Source organism: Manis javanica, chromosome 11, assembly GCF_040802235.1.
Source record: "Manis javanica isolate MJ-LG chromosome 11, MJ_LKY, whole genome shotgun sequence".
Lineage (NCBI taxonomy): Eukaryota > Metazoa > Chordata > Mammalia > Pholidota > Manidae > Manis > Manis javanica.
This window is the reverse complement of record NC_133166.1, coordinates 52,756,444-52,783,900: the sequence shown is the minus strand read 5'-3', so window position 1 is coordinate 52,783,900 and position 27,457 is coordinate 52,756,444. Positions and strand designations below refer to the sequence as shown.

The 27,457-nt window shown below is 35.9% G+C and overlaps 1 protein-coding gene across 4 annotated transcripts in view; it reads right to left on the bottom strand.

Annotated features, from left to right (window-relative positions):
• Positions 1 to 27,457, bottom strand: part of QSER1 (glutamine and serine rich 1) — a 115,655-nt gene that overhangs the window by 20,951 nt on the left and 67,247 nt on the right. For all 4 annotated transcript variants that reach the window (XM_037019669.2, XM_073216373.1, XM_073216372.1 and 1 more), the window contains 2 exons: positions 4,523 to 4,842; positions 3,444 to 3,560 (listed from right to left, as the gene is read on the bottom strand). In XM_037019669.2, the coding sequence (XP_036875564.2) occupies positions 3,444 to 3,560; positions 4,523 to 4,842 (437 nt within the window). The remainder of the gene's footprint in view (positions 1 to 3,443; positions 3,561 to 4,522; positions 4,843 to 27,457) is intronic.

Below are 27,457 nucleotides of genomic sequence, written 5' to 3'. Positions count from 1 at the left end.
AAAGACAAACAACAACAAATGTTGGCGTGGTTGTGGAGAAAGGGGAACTCTCCTACACGGTGGGACTGTAAATTAGTTCAACCATTGTGGAAAGCAGTATATGGAGGTTCCTCAAAAAAGTCAAAATAGAAATACCATTTGACCCAGGAATTCCAGTCCTAGGAGTTTACCCAAAGAATGTAGCAGCTCAGTTTGAAAAAGACATATGCACCCCTATGTTTATTGCAGCACTATTTACAACAGCCATGAAAGGGAAGCAACTAAGTGTCCATCAGTAGATGAATGGATAAAGAAGATATGTTCCATATTATACAATGGAATATTGTTCAGCCATAAGAAGAAAACAAATCCTACGATTTGCAACAACATGGATGGAGCTAGAGGGTATTATGTTCAGTGAAATAAGCCAGGAAGAGAAAGACAAGTATCAAATGATTTCACTCATCTGTGGAGTATAAGAACAAAGATAAAACTGAAGGAACAAAACAGCAGCAGACTTACAGAACCCAAGAATGGACTAACAGTTACCAAAGGGAAAGGGACTGGGTAGGATGGGTGTGTATCGCAGCACCATGTACAACAGCCATGAAATGGAAGTAACTTAAGTGTCCATCAGTAGATGAATGGATAAAGAAGATGTGGTACATATACACAATGGAATATTATTCAGTCATAAGAAGAAAACAAATCCTACCATTTGTAACCTAATGGATGGAGCTAGAGGGTATTATGTTCAGTGAAATAAGCCAGGCAGAGAAAGACAAGTATCAAATGATTTCACTCATATGTGGAGTATAAGAACAAAGAAAAAAACTGAAGGAACAAAACAGCAGCAGACTCACAGAACCCAAGAATGGACTAATAGTTACCAAAGGGAAAGGGAAAGGGACTGGGAAAGGGTGGGCGGGAAGGGGAGATAAAGGGAATAAGGGGCATTACAATTAGCACACATTATGTAGGGGGGGCACAGGCAAAGCAGTATACCACGTAGAAGACAAGTATTGACTCTATAGCATCTTACTACGCTGATGGACCATGATGGTAACGGGGTATGTGGTGGAGACTTGATAATGGGGAGAATCTAGTAACCATAAAGTTGCTTATGTGATTGTATATTAATGATAGCAAAAGAAAAAAAGAAAAAACCCTAAATACTTCACCAAGAAACTATTAGAACTAATAAGTGGATTCAGCAAAGTTGCAGGATACAAAATTAATAGACAGAAATCTGTTGCATTCCTATATACTAACAATGAATTGGCAGAAAGAGAAATCAGGAAAACAATTCCATTTACAATTCCATGAAAAGAATAAAATATCTAGGAATAAACCTAACCAAGCAAGTAAAAGCCTGTTACTCTGAAAACTCTAAGACACTTATGAGAAATTAAAGACACAAATAAATGAAAATCTAGACTGTGCTCATGAATACAAAGAATTAATACTATCAAAATGGCCATCCTGTCCAAACCAATTTATAGATTCAATGCAATTACTATCAAAATATGAACAGCATTTTTCAATGAAGTAGAACACAGTTCTAAAATTCACATGGAACCACAAAAGACCTTGAATAGCCAAAGCAATCCTGAGAAAGAACAAAGCTGGCGGGATTATGCTCTGACTTCAAGCCATATTACAAAGTTACACTAATCAGTAGTATGGTACTGGCACAAGAACTGACCTATAGATTGATGGAACACAATAGAGCGCCCAGATATAAACTCACATATATAAAGTCAATTAATACACGATAATGTAGCCATGAATATACAATGGGGAAAAGACAGGGTCCTCAATAACTAGTACTGGGAAATTGGATAGCTACATACAGCAGAGTGAAACCAGATTACTGTCTAACTCCATAAACAAAACTAAACCTAGAATGGATCAAAGACCTCAAAGTAAGACATGAAACCATAAAACCTATAGAAGAAAACATGAGCTCAAATCTCTTGAAGACAAGCATTAACAATTTCTTCCTGGACACATGTCCCAGGGATAGGGAAACAAAATAAAAAATGAAAAAGTGAGACTATGAAACTGTAAAGCAAAGGACACCATCAACCAAACAAAAAGGCAACCTGCAGTATGGGGGAATGTATTCATAAATGATTTATCTGACAAGAGTTGACATTCAAAATATATAAGGAACTCCTATGCCTCAACACCAAAAAAAACCCCAAAACAATTAAAAAATGGGCATAGAACCTGAAAAGACATTTCTCCAAAGAAGAAATACAGATGGCTAACAGGCACATGAAAAGACACTCCACATCACTAACCTCACTAACCATTAGGGAAATGCAAATCAAAACCACAATGAGATATCACCTCACACTAGTCAGAATGCCCACTATAGAAAAGACATGCAATAACAAGTACTGACGAGGAGGTGGAGAAAAGAGAACCCTCCTGCACTGTTGGTGGGAAAGTAAATTGGTGCAGCCATTATGGAAAGCAGTATGGAGGTTTCTCAAAAATCTAAAAAGAGACATACCATACAACCCAGTAATTCTACTTGTAGGAATTTATCCAAGGAAAACAGAATCTCTGATTCAAAAAGATACGTGTTTACTGCCACATTATTTATAATAGCTAAGATATGGAAGCAACCAAAGTGTCTATCAATAGATGAATGGATAAAAAAGATGTGGTGCATATACACAATGAAATATGTATACCAATGAATTTTTAATTCAGCCATAAAAAAGAAAGAAATCCTGCCATTTGTGACAACATGGATGGACATAGAGGGTATTATGCTCAGTGAAGTAAGGCAGATGGAGAAAGACAAATACTGCATGATTTCATTTATTTGTGGAATCTAAAAACAAAACAAAACAAAATAGCAGAAGACTTATAGACACTGAGAAGTGACTGGTGGTCCCATGGTGGAGAGGTTGGGGTCGGTGGGTGGAGAGGGTGATGGGGATAAAGGGGCACCCAAATTCTCAATCACAGTATATGTTGGTACAGCATGGAGAATATTGCCAATGATTCTGTAACATCTTTCTATGGTGACAGAATAGTAATTGCACTAGTTGGGGTGAGGACTTAGTAATGTGGGTAACTGGTGAACTACTGTGATTTATACCTGAAACAAATATAAGATTGTGTATCAACTACACTTTAAAAAAATTAAAAAGTAAAAGAGCCTGTCTCTGTGTCCATCTGAAGTCTTCACAGAATAATACTAATTCCTTAAAAAAAAAAAAAAGACTAAACAACAGTAAGAAAAGACTTTTAAGTAGCTGGTATTTACACATTGATTTTATTTTAAAATCAAACTCTCAGTATCATATACTCTGTAGTTCAATTTTTATGCTATTATACATCAGAAATGCTCAATATAAAATACATTCAAGTTTAAATCATTCTGTAATTTCCCCAGGATCACTGTCAAAAACTAGGAAGGCTAATTAAACAAGCATTTTACTTACACTATTTGTAGCAGCAAATTCTCTTAGCCCATCTCGAATTTCAGGAACAAACTTCTGTAATAAAGCTTTTTGTACTTTCCAAATAGCTGGGGGTTCTTTTCCTGTTTTTAAAGCCTCCTGTAATATAGAGAATTAATTACATTTATAAAAACTAGCAACATATTCAGATTTATACAATCTTAGAGGTGAAAGGAATCTTAAAGACCTATCTAACTTAAACTTTTTATCATTTTCCTAGCTGAACTTTTGAATAATTCCTATAAGCTGGCTCTTCAGTATCTCGTTAAATTCTTCCAGACATAGGGAGCACACCAACATGCAAAGTAGCCTATCACCCTTCTGCATGGCTTTTGGAAAGTTTTCTTCTAATGACATTGTCATATACTACTTATGAAATTCAATAACTATTTACATACTCATAAAGACCAGAAACAAATATGCTTAAATATTAATAGTAGTTAATTGTGTATAGGAGTATATAGATAATTTGAATGTTATGTCCTTTACTGTACTTTTTAATGCCATTCCCCTCTGCCCCAGTTAAAAAAATAAAAATAAAAATAAAAAACAAGCAAACAAAAGCCCTAAAACAGGTTTTCTTAAACATAGCTAAACTTTCCTTGTAGGAAATTTTAACATTCTAAATCATGATTCTACAATTTGAAATTATGGAAATATATCTAATTCTATTTTTACATTACATTCCTGTTATTTTCTTTAAACTTTTAAATTAGGCAAATAACCATTTTGTCCAAACACCTAATATACAATGAGTTGGAAACTTTGGAAAGAATTAACATTTCAAAACTGCTCTGATCACTAGCACCTAAATGCAGCGTACTGACTAGTTGAAATATATAAAACCAAAATATAATTTAAAATCATGTTCTGCTATTTGCTTTTCCAAAATATCTGACATCCACTAGTTTATTATTTAGCAATTATAACAGAATAATAAAAAAAAAAACACAACTTTTTGCAATTCAAGCTATATGCTTGCTATTAAAGTTGTCGTGAAGGCTATTCATAGTGCACTCCCACTAAACTATGACCTTTATGTGTGTGAACATTAACATCACCTTAAACGTCTCTATGTCTTCTATCTTTATCACAAATTCATCACGTTCTTTGTATTGGCCTTCTCCTCCGCTTTCTGTGTTCTCCTCATCTGTGAAACCTTGTATGGCAACAGTGCTCTGTCCTTTTGCAAACTGGTCTGAAGGAAGACCACCTTGTTCGAAGGGCTTCGGGGGATGTGTTGAGCTTATGTTTTCCAGGGTATTTACTGCAGGTGAAGTAGTGTAGAAAGGTTCTTGCTTAACTGTACCCACAGTGGTGGAGGAAGTAGAAGTACCAGTAGTATTGGTAGTTGGGCTAGTAGTTGCCACCTGTAGGACTTCTAAAACCAGATCAAAACAAGTGCAAATCAACAATACAAATAATTAAACATACTTGTTTTGAGTAAAATCTCAACTGTTTAAAAAGAAGGACTTGATTATTTTTGCCACCAAATTGTTTCAAACAATGAAAATGACAGAAAGAATTAAAGAATGGTTGTCAGTTTCCAAGAACCAAAGTGGTAAGAACTGCATCTGGATGAAAATCAGACAGAGAACCTCCATTGACCTATATTTGTCCCAAGTCCACTTAAGTAGTACAAAGATGTTTTAAAGAGAATAGAGACACAAATACCTAAAAACTTCAAGGAGATAGAATATCTGAACAGAATAATAAAAAAGAAAGAGAAAAAAAGAAAAATTTAAATACCCCACAAAGATAAGCATAGGTCCAAATGGGTTCATAATTGGGTTTTGTGAATAATTAAGTAAGTATATGAATCCATCCTAAACTCCAAAAAATTGGGGATTCAAGATGGTGGTGTGAGGGGTGACACAGAGAACTCCTCCCAAAGTCACATATAGTACAAAAATATAGTTAATGCAATTAACCAAGGAACAGCAACAGGAGGGAAGGCTGCACCAGACTGCATACAGACCTCACAAACACAGCAGACCTGACGAACCAGGGTAACGTACCAAAGCCTTGATCTGATGGGACCCAAGCCCTTCCCCGACCCCAGCACACCAGTGGGAGGAAGAGAAACAGAGCAGGGAGCGGGTGGAATCCTAAGACTGCTAAACACCCAGCCCTGGAGGTCTGCTTTGGAGCACAAACCTACACTGTGTAGTGCTCTGGAGGTTGGTGGTGTTGGGTAGGTGGGACACGCAGAGTGCTTGATAGATTTCAGCCATTTGTGAAGGAAGGGGATCCACATCCGGCCAGTCTGGGACAAAGGAAAGGCAGGTGGTCTGAGAGGCTTCCTAGCAACAAGAGAGATGCTAAAGGGATGGGGTTTGCACAGAGCTTGCTGAGCAGACGTGACAGGTGAACAAGGTTGTCTGGGTGTGCTCTGCCCAGCAGGGTGGGAACTCTGACGAGCTTCAGATGCTCCATAACCCTGGCTGGCTACTCAGCTCCGAGGTCCTCCACTATGACACACAGCCTGCTGTGCCTTCCTCCTGGCCTACAGGCACTGGCTTGCAAACCAGCAGTCACTGTGCTGGCATCAGGCTAGCCAGAGGCAGGTCCTGGCTACAACAGCCAGAGACACAAAGCACAGAGACTTACACCTGTGTGCTAATCCCACTGGCTCTGATACTGCAGAAAGGCACTGCAGCTGGGAATCAGGAAACAGCTCTTTCCTTCCCCAGGCACCAGCCCCTCTCCCCTACGACCACCAACCTCACTCTAGGGCTGAGCAGCTCCAGAGACTAGATCTTCTGGGCACTAGAGGGCACCATATAGAAATACGGAACGTCAAAGGACCCTGGTTCAGACAAAAATCTCACAAACCCCAGAAAAAGGGCCAAATGAAACTGAACTCACCAATCTTCCTGAAACAGAGTTTAAAATAAAAATCACAAACATGCTCATAGAGGTAAAGAAAAATATTAAAGAGGTCAGTAATGAATTTAAGATGAAGTTTCAATCATAAAGAAATTCCAGGTCTGAAATAAAACATACAATGGAGGGATTTACAAGCAGACTGGATGTAGCAGAAGAGATAGTAAATGGAATAGAAATTAGAAAAGAGTAATACAAAGAAGCTGAGGCACAGAGAGAAAAAACGATCTCTAAGAATGAAAGAATATTGAGAACTGTGTGACCAATCCAAATGGAACAATATTCGCATTATAGGGGTACCAGAAGAAGAGAGAGAAAAAAGGTTAGAAAGTAACATGGAGGAGGTAATTGCTGAAAACCTCCCCAATTTGGGGAAGGAGATAGTCTCTCAAGACATGGAGGTGCACAGTTCTCCCAACACAAGAGACCCAAGGACGACAACATCAACACATACAATAATAAAAATGGCAAAGATCAAGGATAAAGAAAGACTTCTAAAAGCAGCTAGACAGAGAAAAAAGATCACATACAAAAGAAAGCCCATCAGGCTATCATCAGATTTCTTAACAGAAACCTTAGAGGCCAGAAGGGAGTGGCATGATACATTTAATGCAATGAAGCAGAAGTGCCTCAAACCAAGAATACTCTAACCGGCAGGGTTATCTAAATTTGAAGGAGGGATTAAATAATTTTCAGATAAGCAAAAGCTGAGAAAATTTACTTCCCACAAACCACCTCTACAGTGCATTTTGGAGGGACTGTACAGATGTAAGTATTCCTAAAGCTAAAGAGATGTCACCAGGGGAAATAAAACCACAGCAAAGTAGAACAATTAATTACAAAGCAGATGCAAAATCAAATCAACTACCCCCAAAGTCAATCAATGGATAGACAAATAGTACAGAACATGATACCTAACATATAAAGAATGGAGGAGGAATAAAAAAGAGAAGAAAAAAAGAACCTTTAGGTTGTGTTTGTAATAGCATACAAAGTGAGTTAAATGAGAATGTTAGACAGTAAGGGAATTACCCTTGAACCTTCAGTAACCACGAATCTAAAGCCTGCAATGGCAATAAGTACATACCTATCTATAATCACCCTAAATGTAAATGGACTAAATGCACCAATCAAAAGACACAGTCATTGAATGGATAAAAATACAAGACCCAACTGTACACTGCCTACAAGAGACTCACTTCAAACCCAAAGACATACACAGACTGAAAGTCAAGGTATGGAAAAAGATATTTCATGCAACTAATAGGGAGAAAAAAGCAGGAGTTGCAGTACTTGTATCAGACAAAATAAGACTTCAAAACAAAGAAAGTAACAAGAGACAAAGAAGGACATTAAATAATAATAAAGGGGCCAGTCCAACAAGAGGATATAACTATTATAAATAACAATGCACCCAACACAGGACCACTGTGTTGGGTGCATATGTGAAACAAATACTAACAGAATTACAGGGGAGAATAGAGTGCAATGCATTCATATTAGGAGACTTCAACACACCACTCACTCCAAAGGACAGATCAACCAGACAGAAAATAACATAAGGACACAGAGACACTGAACAATACACTAGAACTACAGAACACCCAATTCAAAAGCAACAGAATACACATTCTTCTCAAGTGCACATGAAATATTTTCAAGAATAGATCATATACTCAGCCACAAAAAGAGCCTCAGTAAATTCAAAAAGATTGAAATTGTACCAACCAGCTTCTCAGACCACAAAGGTATGAAATTAGAAATAAATTACACAAAGAAAATGCAAAAAGCCCACAAACACATGGAGGCTTAATAATATGCTCCAAAATAATGAATGGATCAATGACACAATAAAAACAGAGATCAAGCAATATATGGAGACAAATGACAACAATAATTCAACACCACAAAAATCTGTGGGACAAAGCGAAGGCCGTGCTAAGAGGGAAGTATACTGCAACACAGGCCTACCTCAGAAAAGAACTATCCCAAATGAACAGTCGAAACTCACAATGGATGAAACTAGAAAAGAAAGAACAAATGAGGTGAAAAGTCAGTAGAAGGAGGGACATAATAAAGATTAGAGCAGAAATAAATAAATTCAAGGAGAATAAAACAATAGAAAGAATCAATGGAAGCAGGAGCTGGTTCTTCAAGAAAATAAACAAAATAGATAAAACTCCAGCCAGACTTATCAAAAAAAAAGAGTCTACACACATAAACAGAATCAGAAATGAGAAAGGAAAAGTCACAACAGACACCACAGAAATAAAAAGAATTATGAAAGAATACTATGAAAAATTATGTCAACAAACTGGATAACCTAGAAGAAATGCACAACTTTCTAGAAAAATACAACCTTCCAAGCCTGACCCAGAAACGACCAGAAAATCTGAATAGACCAATTACCAGGAAGGAAATTGAACTGGAAATCAAAAAACTACCTAAGAACAAAACCCCTGTTCCAGATGGTTTCACTGCTGAATTTTTTCAAACATTTAGTGAAGACCTAATACCCATCCTCCTCAAAGTTTTCCAAAAAGTAGAAGAGGAGGGAATACTCCACCCAAACTCATTCTACGAGGCCAACATCACTCTAATACCAAAATTAGGCAAAGACACCCCAAAAAGAGAAAATTACAGACCAATATCCCTGATAAATATAGATACAAAAATACTCAACAAAATATTAGCAAACTGAATTCAAAAATACATCAAGAGGATCATCCATCATGATCAAGTAGGATTCATCCAGGGATGCAAGGATGGTACAACATTCGAAAATCCATCAACATCTTCTACCACATTAACAAAAAGGACAAAAACCACATGATCTTCTCTAAAGATGGTGAAAAAGCATTCAACAAAATTCAACATCTATTCATGATAAAAACTCTCAAAAAAACGGGTATAGAGGGCAAGCACCTCAACATAATAAAGGCCATATATGACAAAACCACAGCCAACATTATACTAACAGCGAGAAGCTGAAAGCTTTTCCTTTAAGATTGGGAACAAGACAAGGATGCCCATTCTTCCCACTTTTATTCAACATAGTTCTGGAGGTCCTAGCCATGGCTATCAGACAACACAAAGAAATAAAAGGCATCAAGATTGACAAAGGAAGAAGTCAAATTATCCCTGTTTGCAGATGAAATGATACTGTACATAAAAACCCTAAAGAATCCCCTCAAAAACTACTATAAGAAACATCTGAATTCAGACAAGTTGCAGGATACAAAATTAATACACAGAAATCTGCTGCATTCCTATACAGTAATGATGAACTAGCAGAAAGTGAAATCAGGAAGACAATTCCATTCAAAATTGTATCTAAAAGAATAAAATACCTAGGAATAAACATAACCAAGGAAGTGAAAGACCTATACCCTAAAAACTACAAGACACTCTTAGGAGAAATTAAAGAGGACACTAACAAATGGAAACTCATCCCATGCTCTTGGCTAGGAAGAATTAATATTGTCAAATGGCCATCCTGCCTAAAGCAATCTACAGATTCATTGCAATCCCTATAAAAATACCAAGAGCATTCTTCAGTGAACTGGAAGAAATAGTTCTAAAATTCATATGGAACCACAAAAGACCCTGAATAGCCAAAGCAATCCTAAGAAGGAAGAATAAAGCAGGGGAGATCTCGCCTCTCAACTTCAACCTCTACTACAAAGCCACAGTAATCAAGAGAATTTGGTACTGGCACAAGAACAGACATATAGACCAGTGGAACAGACAAGAGAGCTCAGATATAAACCCAAGCATACACGGTCAATTAATATACGATAAAGGAGCCATGGATATATAATGGGGAAATGACAGACTCTTCATCAGCTGGTGTTGGCAAAACTGGACAGCTACATGCAAGAGAATGAAACTGGATTACTGTATAACCCCACACACAAAAGTAAACTCAAAATGGATCAAAGATGTGAATGTAAGTCATGAAACCATAAAACTTTTAGAAGAAAACATAGGCAAAACTCTCTTGGACATAAACATGAGCAACTTCTTCATGAACATATCTCCCAGGACAAGGAAAACAAAAGCAAAAATGAACAAGTGGGAGTATATCAAACTAAAAAGCTTCTGTACAGCAAAGGACACCATCAATAGAACAAAAAGGTATCCTACATTATGGGAGAATATATTCATAAATGACATATCCGATAAGGGGTTGACATCCAAAATATATAAAGAACTCACACACCTCAACAAACAAAAAGCAAATAAGCCAATTAAAAAATGGGCAGAGGAGCTGAATAGATAGTTCCTAAATAAGAAATTCAAATGGCCAACAGACACATGAAAAGATGCTCCACATCAATTGTCATCAGAGAAATACAAATTAAAACCACAAGAAGATATCACCTTACACCAGTAAAGATCACCACCATCCAAAAGACAAACAACAACAAATGTTGGTGAGATAGTGTAGAAAGGGGAACCCTCCTACACTGTTGGTGGGAATGTAAATTAGTTCAACCATTGTGGAAAGCAGTATGGAGGTTCCTCAATATGTTCAAAATAGAAATATCATTTGACCCAGGAATTCCCCCTCTAGGAATTTATCCTAAGAATGCAGCAGCCCAGTTTGAAAAAGACAGATGCACCCCTATGTTTATCACAGCACTATTTAGAATAGCCAAGAAATGGAAGCAATCTAAATGTCCATCAGTAGATGAATGGATAAAGAAGATGTGATACATATGCACAATGGAATATTATTCAGCCATAAGAGGAAAACAAATCCTACCATTTGCAAAAACATGGATGAAGCTAGAGGATATTATGCTCAGTCAAATAAGCCAGGTGGAGAAAGACAAGTACCAAATGATTTCACTCATTTGTGGAGTATAAGAACAAAGAAAAACTGAAGGAATAAAACAGCAGCAGAATCACAGAACCCATGAATGGACTAACAGTTACCAAAAGGAAAGGGACTGGGGAGGATGGGTGGGAAGGGAGGGATAAGGGCGGGGAAAAAGAAAGGGGGCATTACAATTAGCATGTATAATGTGGGGGGGGGGTTTACGGGGCGAGCTCTACAACACAGAGAAGACAAGTAGTGATTTTACAGCATCTTACTATGCTAATGGACAGTGACTGTGAAGTGGTATGTGGGGGCTACTTGGTGAAGGGGGGAGCCTAGTAAACATAATTTTCTTCATGTAATTGTAGATTAATGATACCAAAAAAAAAACACATATGCACCCCCTATGTTTATTGCAGCACTATTTACAATAGCCAAGAAATGGAAGCAACCTAAGTGTCCATCAGTAGATGAATGGATAAAGAAGATGTGGTACATATACACAATGGAATATTATTCAGCCATAAGAAGAAAACAAATCCTACCATTTGCAACAACATGGATGGAGCTAGAGGGTATTATGCTCAGTGAAATAAGTCAGTTGGAGAAAGACAAATATCAAATGATTTCACTCATCCGTGGAGTATAAGAACAAAGAAAAAACTGAACAGAACAGCAGCAGACTCACAGAACCGATGGACTGGGGAGGATGGGTGGGAAGAGACGGATAAGAGGCAAAAAGGGGCATTAGGATTAGCACACATAATGTGGGTGGGGGAACATGGGGAAGGCAGTATGACACAGAGAAGACACGTAAGGATTCTATAGCATCTTACTATGCTGACTGACAGTGACTGTAATGGGGTATGTGGTGGAGACTTGATAATGGGGTAGTCTAGTAACTGTGTTGTTCATGTAATTGTATATTAATGATACCAAAATAAAAAATAAAAATGTGTTTTCAAGAAAAAAAGTAGTTTAACTATAGGAAAAATTTATGGATATCCAATTACATGGGTTCAAAACATATTAAGTAAATAGTATCAGAAAAACTTATAAAATAAAACATTGTTGGAAACTTTAACACACCTTTTTCAGGAATCAACAGATCAAGCAATCTAAAAACAAGTGAGAATTTTAAAACTTATTAAAAATTTCAAACATACACAAAGAATACAAATCCCTACACTATGCATAAGCTAGCTGCAACAGCCACGAACATTTGGGTATACTTCTTTCATCTATCTGATACCCCTTTTATATTTGCTGGGAAAGTTTAAGACAAATTCTAGACCTGTCATTTACTGCAACATATACATATACATTTTCTTACATAACCTAATGTCATTTATTATTAAACTCTTATTAAACAACAAATAAAAGATACAAAGATTTTTAACAGTATTACCAAATAAAATCTATTTGTATTTAGTATTCATGGGATATTTATAAAAACTGGTCATTTGCAAAGCCACTAACAAAATTTCCACTAATTTCAAAATGCAGGCAGTAAGTCATATTCCCTTCACCACAAGTCAATAGAGCAGTAAGTCAGTAACAAAGGGATACCAATAACAACAACAATAACTACTGGAAAACAGGCAAAACATCACCATTTTTAATAACTCTAGGATTAAAAAGGAAATTAAAACTGAAATGACAAACCACTTAGAAAGGACAGTAAAATCATTGCAAATTGAAACCAGAGGGATAGAGCCAGACTGTGATGTAAAGAAGAAAACTTATTTTAATGCCATTCATTAGAAATCAAGCAAATACAAAAACAGAGTAATAAACTCAAGAAGCCAGAGAGAGAATAATGGAACCCAGGGAAGATAGGGGAAAACAACTGATAAGAGCAGAATTTAAGGAAATGTGAATACAACCCGGTAAGAGGAGCAAAACAGGAAAAGGACATTATTGTTTTTAAAAGAACCATGATCCACTAAGTAGGCAAACCTTTCAGAGACTGATTAAGGAAAATATTTAAATAATCATTTAGGGCAAAAAAGAGAACATAACTACAGAAACAGAGAAGACTAAAAACTTATTATGGAATATTATGCCTAACTTTATGATAACAAATTTAAAAACCTTAACAAAAGGGATGATTTTACAAGAAAATATACCTTTCTTAAATTGACTCAGACACCTTAGGACAAAACTGGAAAACTCCTAACATATTCTTAGGAAGTTCTTCTAAATCCATATTATGTGTGTTAAACTTTTTACAAAAACTTTCCCAATTCAATTTGTAAGACCAGCATATTTCTGAATATAAAACTGAACAACATTAATACAAAAGACACTATCATTACTCTCATTTTATGAATCTAGGTGTCAAAATTCCAAATAAAATACTAGCAACTTAAATCTTGCAATGGATTAAAGTAATTCACCACAACAAAGCAAAGTTCATGGTAGAATTCTTTTTCAAAAGGTTCAGGATTAGAAAATCAAGTAATAGATTAATGTGGGAAAAAAGCAGATTCATCAGAAGAAGCTCAAAAAACAGACAAAATTCAATACCCATTGATAATTTTTAAAAATTTCTTTAAGAACCTCACAACAGGTTTAGCATGATGTAATCAAAAGACTAGGGTGGAAAGAAAGAAGCCAATTTATCAGAAATTCAAAAGAGAATCTGATAAAATGCAATACACATTACCAATTTTTAAAAAATGTTAACCTCAAAACAGAAGGAAATTTTCTTAAAGAGTATATATAGCATACTAGAAACTAACAAATATATTTTATATTCAAACACTATATACTTTGCTTACTATCAAGCAAGAGACCAGGATGCTATCATTGTTACAACTAAACAAGAGGGCTCAGCCAATAAGTTACAAAAAAATGAGAAAGAAAAATATAAAACTACCATTATTTTTAAAAGATCTAATAATCTACTAAAAATGCAAGAGAAACAGGAAAAACTGTTGAGATAAAAATTTAACAAAAATGCCAAACACAAGATGGATATGAAACTAAATCACTGCCATACATTATCAATAGCCAGTTAAAAAAAGTGTGGGGGGTGGGGAGAGAAAAAAAAGTAGGGGAAAATTATATTTAAAAACTGATAAAACTATAATATATCTATATGGAGAAAATTATATAATACTAAAATACTATCTAGTAAGTAGGTAAGTGGATGAAAAGACAGTAATGTAAAGACACCAATTCTCCCTTAAAATTAACTTCTGAATTCAATAGAGTAACAATCAAAATCCTAAAACACTTAAGGGGCTCCTACTGGCCATAACAGAACAATTTGAGCATCAGAAATGATGACTTTAATTGACAAGACAATGAATATTTTAAAATTCATGAAAGGCTTCTGGTGCCAATCAAGATGAAATAGAACAATCAGGATGAAAAAAAATCCCAAGAATCTGAGGAACAGAACTAGAGCCTATTATCATCCACTGCAATGATATAAAACTTACACAAATTACAAATGAAGACTAGACAAAATATAAAATGCAAGTACTTGAGGACTCTGAAAAGTTAGTAAAGATTGGGAACAGAATCCCAAACTTAAACAGTAATCTTTATATGGAGATATTTCCTAATTTCTTTCCTCTTTTATCACCAGGCAATCACCAGAGAGTATGGCCCCTATGCAGAACTACAAATAAGGCATAAAGGGCACAGACATCAAAAACTGTAAGAAAACCTGTCTTTCTGGACAGAGGAATAGGAAAAGGAGCCCCACGCAAGTTAAGAGTGTGGGCCCAACTGACATTTCTTTTTTCTCCTCTTTCCCTCTCCCAGCCCTGCCCCTAGGACAGCCCAAGTTACAAAGCTGCAAATGCACTGGTGGTAAGCTACACATCTTCAACCCTGACAGAACACTTGTCTTTTGGGGAATCCAGAAACAAGGACTTTATGGCATGAAAAGTGTAGGGAATGTTATATGTCAATTATATCTAATAAAGATGCTGGGAAATAGAATAGGGGTATTCCCTGTCCTTTCTTCTCTCACTGCACTACCCCAAGGGCAGCCCCAGTTGTACAGACTTGTGTTAAACATGAGCAGCTAAAATGCCAAGAAAAATTCCAGCAGTCCAGTCAAATGACTAGGAAAGGGAAATGTGGGAGCTGGGTAGAGTGGGGAAATTCCAAAGGAGCAGAGAGCTGGAAAATGGTATCCTCTAATTGTGTACAAACCCACAAAAATCCTGGTTTCATGCCCAAGCTGAACATATGCAGAACACACCCAAAAGCATGACAAAGGCTGTGAGAACTAAATTACAGTAAAGTCTGCCATCCACCCAAGTTTCAGACTAGCCACTGACACATGCGAGCAGCAGCCAAGGCTTCAAAAACTGAACTATGGAACCAGCACATAAAGGTGAGACAAAACCCCTGCTCTGTCTGCTAAAACAAATCAACATTCTCCAGAGGATTTTAATAGAACCCAGAGTCTTACAATTCAGTACTCAAAATGTCTATGATACAACTCAAAATTACTAATATATAGAAAACAAGACAAATGTGACCAATTCTCAAAGTGAAATAATAATGAACAGATGCCACTCCAAGATGACTCAGATATAGGAATTATAAAAGACTTGAAAGCAGTTATTATAACTATGCTCCATGAGGTAAGATGAACATACTTTTGAAATTAATAGAAATATGCAAATTCTCAGCAGAGAAATAGAAACTAGAAAAAAAAAACAAATACAAATATTTAAATTGAAAAAGTAGTTGAAATAAATTCACTGGACAGGTTGGATAGCAGAATTAAAAAAGCTGAAAAACCAATGAACTGGAAGACAGACCAATTAAAATTATATAATCTGAAGAACAGAGGGAGAAAAATAGATTTAAAAAAATGAACAGAACCCCAAGAATCTGACGAACAGTATCAAAAGTTTTTCATTTGCCACTGGAGTTCCGTAAGGTGAGAATGAAATTGGTGGAGAAAAAATAATGCCCCTAAACATCTCAAATTTGGTAAATGCCATACATTTTACAGATTTATGAAGCTCAATGAACTCCCACCAGGATAAACCTTACCCAGATAAATGATTATATTGCTGCAAACAAAAGAAAAAGAAAACACCTTGAAAAAGGAAGTACTTCTGGCTGAAGGTAATTGATACCAGAAGGAAACTTATAACATCAGAGATAAAGGAAGTAAGACACAAATTAAAAATATCTGGGTATATATAACAGAATATTTTTCTCTTAAACTATTTAAAATACATATCATATGACTGTTTAAAGTAAAACTGCTACTTCATCAGGGTTTTCTATTTATGTAATGTAATATACAGGACAAATACATGTAACATAAGGACAAGGGTAAAGTGACCTGTATGGTTGTTAGCTTTCTATATTTTATTTGAAATCATTAAAATATTACCTCTAAGTGGATTATAATTGCCAATACAAAAAGACACAACCCAGAAACAGAGATAAATTTAAAAAATGAAACACTAAATAAAGTTTAATTTTTTTTAAGTAGGAAAGAGGACACAAAATAGGAGAAAAAATAAAACAGAAGCTCTAGCTATATCAAAAATTACATTAAATGTAAATGGTACACCAACTGGAAGATAGAGATCATAAGATTAGAGTTAAAAAAAATACAAAATGAAATATATTGGGTCTACAAAATACCCAAATTAAATATAATGTCACAGATAAGTAAAAGGATAGAATAATAATCCTTAAGAATAAGGATTATTGCCAAGGATAAAGAAGGACATTATATACTGATAAAAGGGTCAATTCACCAAGACTTAACAACCCTCAGTGTACAACACAGTTAAAAACAGAGCTCAAACTAAGCAATATACCTGATAGAAATGAAACAGATGAATCCACACATATACTTGGAGATGTCACGACTCCTCTTTCAATAATTGATAGAACAAGTAAACATAATCAGAAAGGATATAGAAAATCCAAATAACACTAAAAAACCAACTTGATCTAATTGACATTTATAGAACAATCTACACAACAGCAGCAGCAAACACATTCTTTTAAAATGCACATGGTATATTCATTAAAATCAACAATACTGTGGGTTATTAAGGTAACTTTCATAAACTTAAAATAAATGAAATTGCAAAGTAAAAATCAATAAAGGAACTCAATAAAGGAAAGATGTCTGCAAAATCCCCAAATATTTGAAAACTAAACAATACAATTCTAAATAACTCATGATCAGAGAGGAAACATCAGAAGGAATTTTTTAAAAATCTGAACTGAAAAATAAAAAGGAATAATAAAAATAAAATATGTGGGATGTAGCTAAAGAAGGGATTAGATAAAATTATATGCTTATAGCACAAAAGAGGTCTCAAATCAATGACTTAGGTTTCTACCATAAGAAACTAGAACAAATAAAGTTAATAAACCCAAGTCAAGCAGAAAAAAGGAAATAATGAGAACAGCATAATAAATAAATAAATAAAATGGAACTGTCAACAAAGGAGAAAAATCAATGAAACTAAAAGCTGGTCTTTTGATGAGATCAGTAAAACAAACTTCTATACAAACTAATCAAGACAAACAGAGAGAAGACACAAATTACCAACATTAGGAAATGCTACTAGTGAACATATACCCATACATTTGACAACTCAGATGAAATGGATCATTCCTTCAAACATACAAACTACCAAAACACAGTGAAGAAGAAATAGACAAATTGTTTCATATTGAAGACATTGCATTTGTAGTTAAGAACTTTCTGACAAAGAAAACGCCAAGTCCAGACAGTTTCACTACCAAATTCAACCACTTGTGGAGGAAACATTTGTGGAAAAAATATAATACTATCCAGTCTCTTGCAGAAAATAGAAGGAAACATTCCAACACATTTATGAGGTCATTAATAACCACCAAACTCCAAAACCACACAAAGACATTACAACAAGAAAACTACAGACCAATATCATTTGTGAACACACATGAAAAGAAGTTAGAAAACTGAATCCATCAATGTATTTTTAAAAAGGTAATATATCAGTCAGTGAGATTTATCCTGGGAATGCAAGGCCACAAATAGACTTGAAAATATATGTAATTCACCACACTGAAAGACTAACGAAATCACAAGATCATCTCAACAGATGAATAAAAAACATTTGACAAAATTTAACCTCCAGTCATTATAAAAACTGCCAGCAAATTAGGAAATTCAAGGATTGTCTCTAATGTGGTAAAAGGCATCTACAAAACCTTACAGTGAACATCATACCTAATAGTGAAAGATTGATTTCTTTCCCCCAAAGATCAAGAATATGTTCAGGATGTCCACATTTACTGCTCTTATTAACCCTTGTATAGGCAGTCCTAACTGGTATATTAAGACAGGAATGAAAAGGCATAAGACTGGAAAAGAAGAAATGAAACTATCATAATTTGCAGATGATGTCATTTTCTACATAGAAAATACCATGTAATTTTTTTTAATCCTAGAATAAATGAGCTGTACAAATTTGCAGGATTGAAGATCAACATATAAAAATCAGCTGCATTTTTATAATCTACCAATAAATAACTGAAATTTGAAAAATTTGTAAAATATCAATTACAATAGATCACAGAGAGGAAAAGATGGTGGAGAGGAAAAATTGAGGCAGAAAACTCCTCCCAAAATCACGTAAAACATGAAAATACAGGAAATACAACTAACCCTGAAAAAAGCAACCCAAAGATGGCAGAACAGGCTGTCTACATCTGGGGAAAAGAGAAGACCTTACCAGAAAAGGGTAAAGAAACAAAGACGCGATCTGGTGGGTCAGACCCAAGCCCTTCCCCTACCCCAGCCCAAAGGCGGGAGGAAGAAAAACAGAGCTGGGAGGGAGTAGAAATCCCCATTCCTAAAGATTTGCTCTGGGAGCACAAACCCACATTACCTGGTGCTCTGGAGATTAGTGGGGTTGGAAAGCACATATGGGAGGGATACTGGCAGAGACTGAGATTCCAGCCGCTTGTGGAAAACAGGTAAACACAACTGGCCCCCCAGGACAAAAAAAGGTGGACACTTTAAAAGTCTTCCCAGAAGCACTAAAGAGCAAAGCTTATGCAGATCAGGAGAAAGGGCAGGAGGACAAAATTATCCAGGCACACTCAGCCCAGAAGGTTGGGAACTCTCAGGAGCTTCAAGCACTCCATCCCCCTGGCTGGTAACAGCCCAGAGGCCCCCCACTGTGCACTACAGCCTGTGCACCTTCCTCCTGCCAGGCATCTGTCCCACTCACCTACTGCCTTCACTACTCTGCCAGCCCAACAGAAGGGTGGCCCTACCTACAGAAGTTACAGGGGCATAGCAGAGAGGCTCCTCCCTGCACACCCAGCCCACTGAACCTGGCAATGGAGGCAGGCCTTACAGCTAGGAAGGCAGAAAAGAGCTCTTTCCTCCCAGCAAGCACCAGTTTCACTTGCCTACAACCTCACCACTGCTGCAGGTGCTCTGTAGCTCCAGAGAGTAAGCTTTAGGGTACTAGAGGGTGTGACCTGCACAGTTATTATTTCATAGGAAACACTAAAAAAATGAAACACCAAAAGAATTTGGTCCAAACAAAACTGCAGGAAAAACACCAGAAAGCAAGCTCATTGAAACTGAAATCAATCTTTTTGACAAAGATTTCAAAATAAAAGTCATAAACATGCTCATGGAGCTATAGAAAAATATTCAAGATCTCAAGGAGCACTTCAACAAAGAGACATAAACTTTGAAAAGTATATTAATTGAAATGAAATACAATAGAGGCATTTAAAAGTAGATTAGATGAGGAAGAGAAGATGGTAAATGAAATAGACATTAGAGAACAGGAAACAAACAAGCTGAGGCACAGAGACAAAAAGGATCACTAGGAATGAAAGAATAATAAAAGAGCTGTGTTATCAATCCAAATGGAACAATATTCACATTATAGGGGAACAAGAAGAAGAAGAGAGAAAAAGGGATACAAAGTCTCTTTGAGGAAATAATTGTTGAAAACTTCCCCAGTCTTGGGAAAGAAATAGTCTCTCAGGTCATGGAAGAGCAGAGATCTCCCAACACAAGGGAGCCAAGGAAGATAACACCAAGATCAAAGACAAGGAAACTGTATTAAAAGAAGAGAGAGAAAAACGATCACTTATAAAGGAAAGCTCACCAGGCTATCAGAAGACTTCTCAGCAAAAACCTTACAGGCCAGAAAGGAGTGACATGATATATTTAATGCAATGAAAGAGAAGGGCCTCCAACCGAGAATACTTTACCTGGCAAGATTATCATTTAAATTAGAAGCAGGGATTAAATAATTTCCAGATAAGCAAAAGTTGAGGGAATTCACCACCCACAAACCGTCTCTACAGTGTATCTTAAAGGGACTGCTCCAGATGGAGGTACTCCTAAGGCTAAATAGCTATTACCAGAGAAAATAAAACAACAGTAAAGGAAGTAGTCCAATTAATTACCAAGCAAATACAAAATTAAATCAACTACTCACAAAGACACTCAAGGGATACACAAAGAGTACAGAATATGACACCTCATATATAAAAGTGGAGAGGAAGTAGAAGGGGAGAAAAAAAAGAACATACAAATTGTGTTTGAAATAACATAATAAGTGAGTTAAGACAGACTGTTGGATAGTAAGGAGGCTTCCCATGAACTTTTGGTAACCACGAATCTAAAACCTGCAATACCACTAAATACATATCTATCAATAATCACCCTAAATGTAAATGAACTGAATGCACCAATCAAAAGACATAGAGTTACAGAATGGACAAAAAAACAAGACCCATCTATATGTTGCCTACAAGAAACTCACTTCAAATGCAAAGGCATACACAAACTAAAAGTGAAGGGATGGAAAAAAATAATTCATAAAAATAACAGGGAGAAAAAAAAGCAGGAATAGCAGGACTTTTATTTCAAAACAAAGAAACTAACAAGAGACAACGAGGACATTACACAATGATAAAGGGGTCAGTCCAACAAGAGGATATAACCATTATAAATATCCCAATATTATTAAGTGCACCCAATATAGGAGCACTTAAATATGTAAAACAAGTACTAACAGAATTAAAGGGGAAAATAGAATGCAACATATTCATTTTAGGAGACATCAACAAACCAATCACACCAAATGACAGACCAACCAGACAGAAAATAAGGAGACAAAGGCACTGAACAACACATTAAAATACATGGACCTAACAGACATCTGCAGAACACTCCACTCAAAAGCAGCAGTATACACATTCTTTTCAAGTGTACATAGAACGTTTTTCAGAACAGATCATATAACTAGGTCACAAAAAGAGCCTTGGTAAATTTTACAATATTGAAATTGTGCCAGCCAGCTTCTCAGACCAAAAGGTATGAAACTAGAAATGAACTATGCAATGAAAACAAAGTAGCCCACAAATACATGGAGGCTGAACAACATGCTCCTAAATAATCAATGCATCAATGACCAAATAAAAACAGAGATCAAGCAACATATGGAGACAAATAACAACAACAACTCAACAGACCAAAACCTGTGGGATGTAGTGAAGGCAAGTCTAAGAGGAAAGTATATAGCAATACAGACTTACCTCAAGAAAGAAGAATCATCCCAAAGGAACAGTCTAAAGTCACAGTTAGTGAAACCAGAAAAAGAACAAATGAGGGCCAAAGTCAGTAGAAGGAGGGACATAATAAAGATCAGAGAAGAAATAAAATTGGGAAGAATAAAATAGAAAGAATGAGTGAAACCAGGAGCTGGTTCTTTGAGAAAATAAACAAAATAGATTACCCCCTAGCCAGCCTTATCAAGAAAAAAAGAGAGTCTACACACATAAACAGAATCAGAAATGAGAAAGGAAAAAATCACTATGGACACCACAGAAATACAAAGAATTATTAGAGAATACTATGAAAAATATGCTAACAAATTCGATAACCTAAAAGAAATGGACAACTTTCTAGGAAAATACAACCTTCCAAGGCTGACCAAGGAAGAAACAGAAAATTTGAACAGACCAATTACCAGCAACAAACTTATATCGGTAATCAAAAAACTACCTAAGAACAAAACTCCTGGACCAGGTGGCTACACGACTGAATTTTATCAAACATTTGAAGAAGAGCTAATATTCATCCTCCTAAAACTATTCCAAAATGTGAAGAGGAATACTTCCAAACTCATTCTAAGAGGCCAGCAGCACTCTACTACTAAAACAAGACAAAGACACCACAAAAAAAGAAAATTACAAACCAGTATCTCTGATGAACACAGACGTAAAAATACTCAACAAAATATTAGCAAACCAAATTTAAAAATACATAAAAAAGATCATCCATCATGACCAAGTGGGATTTATTCCAGGGATGCAAGGATGGTAAATATTCAAAAATCAATCATCATCATCCACCACATCAACAAAAAGGACAAAAACCACATGATCCTCTCCATAGATATTGAAAAAACATTCAACAAAATTCAACACCCATTCATGATAGAAACTCTCAACAAAATGGGTATAGCAGGTAAGTACCTCAACATAAAAAAGGCTATATATGACAAAACCAAAGACAACATCATACTGAACAGAGAGAAGCTGAAAGCTTTTCCTCTAAGACTGGGAACAAGACAAGCACGCCGTCTCTCACCACTTTTATTCAACATAGTACTGGAGGTCCTAGCCACAGCAATCAGACAACACAAAGAAATAAAAGGCATCCAGATTGGTAAGGAAGAAATTAAACTGTCACTGTTTGCAGATGACATGATATTGTACAGAAAACCCTAAAGAATTCACTCCAAAACTACTAGAACTAATAACTGTATCCAACAAATGTGGAGGATACAAAATCAATACACAGAAATCTGTTGCATTCCTACATACTAATGATGAACTAGCAGAAAGAGAAATCAGAAAAAAAATTCCATTTGCAATTGTATCATAAATAAAATACCTAGGAATACACCTAATGAAGAAGGTGAAAGACATATATATCCTGAAAACTACAAGACACTCAAGAGAGAAATTAAAGAAAATACCAATAAATGGAAATACGTCCCATGCTCATGGATAGGAAGAATTTATATTGTCAAAATGGCCATCCTGCCTAAAGCAATCTACAGATTCAATACAATCCCTATCAAAATACCAACAGCACTCTTCAATGAACTAAAACAAATAGTTCTAAAATTCACATGGAACCACAAAAGAGCCCAATAGCCAAAGCAATCCTGAGAAAGAAGAACAAAGCTGGGAGAATTACCCTCCCTGACTTCAAGCTCTACTACAAAGCCACAGTAATCAAGACAATTCAGTACTGGCACAAGAACAGACCCATAAATCACTAGAACAGAATAGAGACCCCAGATATAAACCCACACATATGGCCAATTAATACACGATAAAGGAACCATGAATATACAATGGGGAAAAGACAGCCTCTTCAACAAATGCTGGCAAAACTGAATGAAACTGGATTGTCTAACTCCATACACAAAAGTAAACTCAAAATGGATTGAAGACCTGAATATAAGTCTTAGAAGACTCTTAGAAGAAACATAGGCAAAAAGCTCATGAGTATGAACATCAGCAAATTTTGCCTGAACACATCTCCTCAGGCGAGGAAAACAAAAGCAAAAATGAACTAATGGGACTATATCAAACTAAAAAGCTTCTGTATAGTAAAGGACACATCAGCAGAACAAAAAGGCATCCTACAATATGAGAGAATATATTCATAAATGACTTATCCGATAAGAGGTAAACATCCAAAATATATAAAGAACTTTCACTCAACATCCAAAAAACAAATAACCCTATTAAAAAATGAGCAGAGGATCTGAGCAGACACTTTTCCAAAGAAGAAATTCAGATGGCCAACAGGCACATGAAAAGATACTCCACATGGCTAATCATCAGGGAAATGCAAATTAAAACCACAATGAAATATCACCTCACACCAGTTAGGGTGGCCAAGATCTTAAAGACAAGGAACAAAATGCTGGTGAAGATGCGAAGAAAGGGTAACCCTCCTACACTGTGGGTGGGAATGTAAATTAGTTCAATCATTGTGAAAAGAAATATGGAGGTTCTTTAACTAAAAAAGAAGTATCATTTGACCCAGTAATTCCACTCATAGGAATTTACCCAAAGAAAATAAGAACCCAGATTCAAAAAGAAATATGTACCCCTATGTTTATCACAGCACTATTTACAGTAGCCAAGATATCAAAGCAACTTAAGTGGCTATCAATAGATGAATGGATAAAGAAGAGATGTTACATATACACAATGGAATATTATCCAGACATAAAAAGAAAATAAATCCTACCATTTGTAACAACATGGGTGGAGCTAGAGCATATTATGCTAAGTGAAATAAGCCAGGAAGAAAAAGGCAAGTACCAAATGATTTCACTCATTTGTGGAGTATAACAAAGCAAAACTGAAGGAACAGAAAAGCAGCTGACTTGCAAACTGTGAGAAGGGACTAGCGGTTACTGAAGGGAAAGGGTTGGTAAGGGTGGGTGGGGAGGGAGGGAGAAGGGGATTAAAAGCCATTATAATTAGCAATCACAATACAGGTAGGTCACGGTAAGGCGGTAAGGCAGTACAGCACAGAGAAGACAAGTAATGACTCCAGCATTTTACTATACTGACAGACAGTGACTGCAGTGGGGGGTGGAGGGTAAAGACTTCATAAGGGTGAATATTGAAACCACAAGGTTGTTCATGTGAAACCTTCATAAGATTGTGTATCAATGATACTTTTAATTTTTTTAAGTAAAAAAAATGTATCAATTACAGTAAATGGCACCAAAAATATTTAGGGATAAATCTAACAAAGCATCTGCAGGATATTTATATGCCAAAAACAACAAAAGACTACTAAAAAAATTCAATGTATTCAACAACTGTTAAGACTCGATATACTGTTACAGTTCAGTTTTTCTCAAACTGGTACAGATTCAAGGGAATCAAAATCAAAATTCCACCAGGATCTCATTTTTGTAGCTACTGACAGCTGACTTGAAAAGGTAGATGGAAAAGGAAAGGAACTAGAATAGGCAAAACAACTTTTTTTTTTTTTTTTTTTTTTGAGAGGGCATCTCTCATATTTATTGATCAAATGGTTGTTAACAACAATAAAATTCAGTATAGGGGGGTCAATGCTCAATGTACAATCATTAATCCATCTCAAGCCTAATTCTCGTCAGTCTCCAATCTTCTGAAGCATAACGAACAAGTTCTTACATGGTGAACGAATTCTTACAGAGTGAATAAATTCTTACATGGTGAACAGTACAAGGGCATTCATCACAGAAACTTTCGGTTTTGATCATGCAATATGACCTATAAACCATCAGGTCAAATATGAATATTCATTTGATTTTTGTACTTGATTTATATGTTGATCCCACATTTCTCCTATTATTATTATTATTTTTATTTTTAATAAAATGCTGAAGTGGTAGGTAGATGCAAGATAAAGGTAGAAAACATAGTTTAGTGCTGTAAGAAGGCAAATGTAGATGATCAGATGATCAGGTGTGTGCCTATGGACTAAGTATTAATCCAGGCTAGACAAGGGCAGCAAGACATCCACGGATGCAGAAGATTTCTCTCAAAGCAGGGGGGGTGAGGTTCTGAGCCTCACCTCTGTTGATCCCCAAATTCTCACCTGATGGCCCCGCAAAACAACTTTTAAAAGAACAAATATACAAGACTCTAGCACCTTATTACAAGACTTACTCTGAAGCTACAGCAATTAAGGGAGTGTGATATTAGTGGAGGTGAAAGACACATAGATCAATGTAAAAGATTCAGAATCCAGAACACATTCATATAATGGTCAATTGTTTTTATAAAGGTGGAAAGGCAGTTAATGGAGAAAGGAATGCCTTTTCAACAAATGGTGCTAGAAAAGCTGGACTTAATCGTACAAAAAAAAAAAATTCAATCCATACCTTCACAAAAATAAAATCAAGAGATCACTGGCCTAAATGTAAAATGCAAAACGTTAAACTTCTAGAAGAAAGCAGGAGAAAATTTTGTGACTATGGGTTAGTCACAGATTTCTTCAGATACAGAAAGGACAAATCATAACGGAAAAATGGGTAAATTAGACCTCATCACAATTTAAAATTTTCGTTCTTCAGAGATACTTAAGAACTGTGGGGAATTCTGCCTGTAACTCCACAAAGTGACTTTCAAAATGCTGTTCACAAGGTATCTAATTGTCTGCTGGGCTAAAAAATGGAGAGAAGGGCATTCTATGCAGAGAAGAAACTCTGCAAAGAAAGGCTCACTACTGTCAAAAGGGCTCACAGGTCTAAGGAACAAGAGGAGGGACAAGTGGAAAGAGGATCAAGGAAGTAAAATATGGGAGAATTTTTTATGTATTATTTTTTATTTTTCCCCCACTAAGCACCAAGAAGTATTGCAAAGCAGGGAAATAACAACTGGCTTTCCTTTTTTATAAATATAAATCTAGTGACAATATAGAGGATGGACTTGTACAGAGATTGGTGGGAAGGATTCTGATGAGAAGTCTGCTGCAGTAACCCAAGCAAGAGATGATTTCTTGCAGATGAGGAGGCAATGGGAAGGGTAGGCAGAGAACTTCAAAGACCCAAGAGGAAGGACTCGGTTGACAATGATAATTTTAACTAAAAATGAGAAAACAGCTGTTTGGAAGAAACTAATTTTAGATTCATGTTTTTGAACAGAGGTTACAAAAGATTTGTTCTTGGAACATAAGAGTAAGTATAATAGTAATTGCAAAGCACTCTCAACTGGGGGACAGTATAAGATCTTACTAGGATTAGCCGTGTTTTTGACTCTTTGCCTTCCATTATGCAAATTTCCATGTATAACAAAATGAGAATTCTTTAGAAATGTATTAGCATACACTTATGCTAGTAGATTATTTGGGATACCAGTTGTTCCATATCCCTTTAGTAGTTAAGGGTATTCTCAAGTTCAAAGAGAAGCTAAGAACTACATGACAAAAAAAAAGGTTTAACTCTTCAAAAAGCACCACTCTACTTAAAAGAGCAAGGCAGGAATATAGGCTCCAGAATCAGAAAAAACTGAGTTCAGATTCCAGCTAAGTCACTTACTAGCTGTATAAACCTGGGCAATTCATTTAGTCTGTTATATCATCTATTTTGGAGATGTAGCTCACAACATTGCTACTAGGTCCTGGCACAGAAATGGTAGCTATTTTATTGCTATATATACGTTTCCATATTTTAGCATGTTCCTTAAAATAGTGACTTTTATATCTATTTCTCAATTGTTTACT